Source organism: Carlito syrichta, unplaced genomic scaffold, assembly GCF_000164805.1.
Source record: "Carlito syrichta isolate Samal-C Ts95f unplaced genomic scaffold, Tarsius_syrichta-2.0.1 Scaffold305677, whole genome shotgun sequence".
Classification (NCBI taxonomy): Eukaryota; Metazoa; Chordata; class Mammalia; order Primates; family Tarsiidae; genus Carlito; species Carlito syrichta.
The window spans coordinates 631,141-637,140 of record NW_007249773.1 but is presented as its reverse complement, the minus strand read 5'-3'; the positions used below and the strand labels follow the sequence as shown (position 1 = coordinate 637,140).

At 38.7% G+C, this 6,000-nt stretch overlaps 1 protein-coding gene across 3 annotated transcripts in view; it reads right to left on the bottom strand.

Moving 5' to 3' along the window:
- Positions 1 to 2,585: 2,585 nt before the first annotated feature.
- IGF1 (insulin like growth factor 1) overlaps positions 2,586 to 6,000 on the bottom strand; it is a 70,557-nt gene continuing 67,142 nt past the window's right edge. For 2 of the 3 annotated variants that reach the window (XM_008062221.2, XM_008062222.1), the window contains exon 4: positions 2,586 to 2,806. In XM_008062221.2, coding sequence (XP_008060412.1) covers positions 2,747 to 2,806 — 60 coding nt within the window. In that variant the 3' untranslated portion in view covers positions 2,586 to 2,746. The remainder of the gene's footprint in view (positions 2,807 to 6,000) is intronic. The other variant, XM_021714565.1, reaches the window with a different exon arrangement.

Genomic DNA, 6,000 nt, shown 5'->3' with positions numbered 1-6,000 from the left:
TCAGAAAACACCCAAGTCTGCAGAACACCCCTGTAAAGTGTTGCTGAGAGTCAGGAATTTTGAAGGGTACACACTGGGAATAAGAAATAAAAAAATCAGAAGTGCCATCTTGGATAGAGGGTTCCAGCCTCTCATTCCATAGAACCCACAAGTCTAGAAAACAGGCAGAGGGAAAAGATGATGTACAGTTTCTCTTACATCTGTTCATGGTGACTAAAACACCGCTCAGCCTGCCCCGAGTCGCTCAGTTCCAACTATCAAAGAATTCTGGACTGAGCATTAAAATGCCTGTTGACAAAAAATGAGCGCTCCACAAAAATAGGGCCTTATTTCTGCATATATTCAGAGATGCAGGGGTTCTTTTTTCTCCTTTGCTTGTTTGTTTTCTGGCCTCTGAACCTTGGCATGACCCAGTGGGAGGAAACTCGAAGACGTTGTTTTTGTTTTTCATATACACTTTCCAAGAACACAAAAGATAAAATTTGCATGAAATAATCAAACCTGGGTGCTTTTTACCAAAAGATTCTGAGGTGGATAAAAAGATCTAAATGCTGGACGATTTATTGTTCTAATAAGGAAATATTGATTGGGGAGTATTTTCCAGGCTATGATGGGCCAATTGGCAGTTGAATGGATAAGACACATCCAGACAGCTGGGGTCTGTTCTTCTAAACAGACATGAGGGGAAATTTCTAGTTTTGAAATAAACTTTTGCCTCTCAGCTAGGAATTCTAGCTAAACATAGTTGAACAAAAGTTTTTAAAAGGTGTGTGTATATATATATATAGATATATATATAGATAGATATATAGATATAGATATATATATGTACACACATCTATATACACACACATATAACTAAGAATAAGAGTAAAGGTCATTAAAAGAAGTAACTTTATGACTTTTTATTAGATATTATTTAAGTATTTAAAATCTTGCATCATTTTCCTTATATTGCCTAAAAAGAAGGAATAAATGTGTATTTCAAAATGAATAGAATAAGAATTATAGTACTAAAAGAGGTATTAATAGATAGACAGTAACTGCCTGGAAGAGTCAGTGAGTGCTAACAAATAGAGTGATTAGTTTCCCTTTGTTTTTCTTCTTTTCCTTTCTCTCTCTTCAGTTTTCTTTATATTCATAAATCCAAATGCAGGATTCAAAATCAAATTGCAAATCAAATGCTCCTAACTTATTTTGAAAAGAGTCTTGAAAGAGATTGAGCTGTTAGCTTCTAGTTGGATCAATAGCTTCGCTGACAAGAGTTGGGATGTCAGGAGAATTTGGTGAACTAATCTCTAGTGATGCTACGAATGGGTTGCTCATAGAATTCCTTGCATCCCAGCAACTCAAGGACTCTGAGGTTGCACCCTTGTAGCAACCCAGAATAAAAATCTGAAGCTTTATCTTTTTAATCCTTATACCACCCCTTTGAGGTAGGTAGATGACATATTGCCCCCATTTTGCAGATGAGGAAACTGAGGCACAGAGAGGTGAAGTGACGTGCCCAAGGTCACACAGTGGTGAGTCTGTGGCAGAGCTGGCAGATGTTTGTCTCTTCAGTGAGAAAAAGAAACAGGACTGTGGAAATGCCCAGCCTCCTGCTTTTTTCCATTCCACGATTTCCTCTCTGGACCGGTCAGATTTGCATCGGTGGGCTTTTGTGTCTTAAGTTCCTCTGGGAAGGCATAACTGGGGACTCTGCCTTCTTTCCCAGATGGATGGGGTTTTCAGTGCCCTTCCCCTTGTGCTATCTTTGGCTCCAGCCTTCCCCTTCTGTTTTGCTTTCGCCTTTTACCGTTTTGGCCAGACTCTTTCATATCACAAACTACAAAATAGCACCATTGTACTAAAAAACAGAGTTTTACATACTGTTTGATATATCCTGTATTATTGATATGCTACGTTTACATAGTGCTCTATATGGAAAAAATAAAAACAGAAAAGTTACTGATCAGGTTGCACGTGAACTCAGCATTGGAAGGAACCGTTTCGTGTTTAAGAGACTTCCGATGTTTAAAACATATGCCTAGAAATGATTGGCCTTAAAGTTGCAACTATTTGCATGATTTTTTTTTTTGTAAGTGTGATGTGGAAAAATAAAGCTTCGTGTTTAAAATAAATGCATTCAACTTATATTTGGTACAAATGCCACAGATGGAATCTTGCGGGTTAAGAATTGGTGTGCTTCTCGATGACTCGCTGCTGCTTTTGAGGAGGCCAAATTCGGCCAGTATCAAGGTTATGAAGAGAGGTGGGGACAGGCCAACACGATCATCAGACACTGTAAAACAAACAGCCCATATTGTGCAGAAGTGCAAATAAGGAAACGATTCATAAACCACGTAGACAAAGTTGCTAAATGAATGGCTCCAGCAGCCACGATTCAGAGAGGAATTTAGTGCAACTGGATTTATACAACACCCATGCATTTGTGGCTCTTGAGAGGCAGGGACTAAGATATATATATATATATTTTTTTTTTTCTATAGAACATTATTGATAAAGGATCAACAACAATCTACCAACTCCAAGACCATTTTTGCAAGGTGCAAAGCTTTTAACAATCACTCCTAAAAACAATGTTGGAATGTTTACTTGTGTATTTCATTGACAGGGAAATGCCCATCTTTCAAACGCTATCAAACTTAATTTTTGGTAGGTGTTCCAATGTTTAACAGATGACTCGCGCAGAGCAAAGGATCCTGCGGTGACATGTAATTCTTCGCTTCTCAGGATGGTCTTCCTACATTCTGTAGTTTTTGTTTCCTGCACTCCCTCTACTTGCGTTCTTCAAATGTACTTCCTACAAATAAGGGAGAAAAAGCAACATTAACTTGATAATGCACTCAGCTACTTCTAATGTTGGGTCTCAACCTTTCATATCTTATATCTCCATAGTTGAGCTTATAGGGTTTGGGCCTTGGGTTTCCAGAGAAGGGGACATATAGGTGGACGGGCCTTTAGTTAGTACTTTAGCCAAACCTCACTTGGGTTTCTTCTAGGTACCTGGTGGCATGGATACCACAGATCACGTTATAATCACACAAAGATGCGTTTCTGTCCGTTTGTCTCTCTCATAGATACATTGATAGAAAAAAATCCAGCCTCCTTCTAGATGCTTTCCTAGTCAGAAAAGAAAAAATCAATCACATCCTGAGAGCACCCACTGTTGTTTTATTGCAGTTTGTTCTGTTTTAATTTTTGTTCACACACACAAAAAAAGAGGGACATATTTCTTTTCATTGTTTCACCTCTCCTTTTTTTGCCTCCCAAGAGAGAAAAGAGTTTTAGAAGTAGAAGATTGGGAAGTTTTATAATTATTTTTGAGTCTTTAAAATCACAGTCATCCTTAACTTCCATTTTCTGGCTATGTGAACTTGTTCAAGTGACAATCTCTTGTGTCTCAATTTCTTCATCTGTAAAACAGAATAATCATAGTGTCTGCCCTATAGAATTAAAGATTAGATAATTAATGTATATAAAGGTACTTACAATAGACCTGACACATGGTAAGCGCTACATAAGTAGTAGCAGGAACTATTATTATTACTCATTTTTCCTCTTATTATTGTCATCGTTATTGGAATGTAACAATTCCAAGACTAAAACTCCTTGTTCCCTTGCCTTGGTGCTACCATTCACTTATCAACATGCAATGCTATCATGTGAAGAATACTGATTTTCTTGTTTAGAGTAGAAGCCCTGTGAGAGCAGAGACTTGTCTTGCCCCAGTGTCTAGAAAGTGTCTAGGATATTGCAGGTAATCAATAAATATCTGCAGAATGAATTGAATGAATATGCAGAACTAGGTCATTATACTTTTCTTATAGTTATTATTTTATCCTTGAGTGTATTTAAATAAAAAGGTGTTTAGACAAGGAGATATGAACTGAAATCAAGGAGGAACTGGCATTTACACGCATAAACCGAAAGAACTTTTCTTGGTTTCCCTCTAGCTGGAAGGCCCTTTATAGGAGGATGTAATGGATAATTATTGGTATGGAATGAGTTTCAAAGAGCTCAAGTATCCCTTATCTCTAGAACAGGTTTCCATCAAGACCAAAAACAAGGGTTCTCACTATGGTTCCTGAAATCGTCAAGTTGTTCTTCCTGGCTAAGGTAATGAACACCCACCCAAACCCCACATTGCTAGGAGCTGAGGCACCTTAGAGATTGCTCAGACCTGCAATCTGGAGAGAATGAGAGGTTTTAATACCGAGGCCGGGGAAAAATCAACTGCCACTCCCTATTAATAATACCTATTTGCTAAGGCCCATGGGGATTTGGCAACTTTTCTTATACATGTTTTTCAGCTCAACTTGGAACATTAAAGTTATCACCAAGTTCTTCATGAGAGGTAGCTAGTGCTTTGTGAATCGATGGTTAATGTCCTGTACTGATCGAATAGAAGGGAGATGGCATCATTGTGTAAGAACATTTATTAAAGTACCTAGTTCAGTGGCCACTGCAAAACCCACAAAAATCAGTAGAGGGAAACTGGGCATTAGTATAGAAGAACTTGAAATACCATCTGTTCAAAATGCTGGCACTTTTTCCTAAAATATTGTACAAGTCCACTAAACATGCATTGGTTGTGGTGCAAAGCATGTACTGTTAAGCTACCAGTAAACTTGTGCTCCTAATCTTACATCTTATCTTGCTTTCTCATGAGAGTTCTCTAGAAAAATGATAAAAAGACATGTGAGGCCACAGAGTAGCTTTCGCTAATGTCCCCAAACTCCTTGAAGCACTTCTGTTCAATTCTCAATGACCCTGTTGATGGTGTGTGACCCACCAAAGCCCCAAAATAGCTATTATTAAGGATGCCACATCTCTGCCACACTACTAACCAAATTAACTAAAGGTAGGGAAACACACTGATTTGAATTTTACTTTTTGTTTGTTTAAGAGGCACAACTTTAAAAAAGAAGTTTTTTTTTTTTTAAAAAAAGAATCTGCAATGCCCAAATTAAGAAAATGCTCAAGAATGAAACGATAATAAGTTAAGAATGTTTTATGAGGTGTTCAATCTCCATTCTTCCTCTCAAGCGGAATTAATTTCAGATTTCTAGAAGAAGACGTTGTCTTCTATGCTTCCCTTGCAGAAAGAACTGGGGGTAGACTGACCAACCATACAGAGTTCATCTTTTGTTTCCAACAGAGAGATCCTTTTCTTTTTCTCTCAGACAGTAGGCATACAATATGAAGCCTGAATAGGGGAATGCTCTGGTCTATATCTTCTGGGTCTGTCTCACACGGTTCCCTGGCACATGCACATGGTGGAGGCCATTCCAACCAGCTGGGATGTCCTCTGGCTTGCCTTTGGCTTTCTTCCCAGGCTCTCACATGTGACTTCTTTGTTGCAGACAATGACAGTGACAGTGACAAAACAAAAGCACTCAGGGGCTTGGTTTCAGTTGCATCTGTTGCTTTGCTCATTGTCTTGACTTAATTATTCCGGCCACCCTTGACAATGGGTGGCGAGTGGAGGCACGTTAGAAGCTGCCGGCATCCTCGGAGCTGGCACCCACCTTCAGTGCACTTCTTGAAGGGTTATGAAACTGTCCCACATTCCGCCAAGCAAAAACTTTTCACTTCAATAGCTTGTCCAAGACAAACAAACCAGCTGAAACTGTTTTTTTAGTATGCAACTAGACAGATTTTTGAAAGGAAAACAGTAGTAAGTAAATACGGTTTCCCATTGACACCGGGAAGGTAGGACTATTGAAAAAAAAGGTTGGTCCTCCAGCTCGTTTGCATTGGTTGAAGAAATGCATCTTTCTGAAGAAAGGGTTAACCAACTCTTTAGGAAGTAAGTTTGAGAAGGGCTTAATTTGTGTTACACAATGTGTTACACATTGTGTTACACACGCCCATATAGGAAGCTAGATATAGACCTGAAGAGGACATTCACATTCTCCCACTATCTCTTGGCTCTTCCCCTAGCTTGAAGATTTTCCATGGAAAGCTATTCCTTCACAAACTTTTCAATGAAGA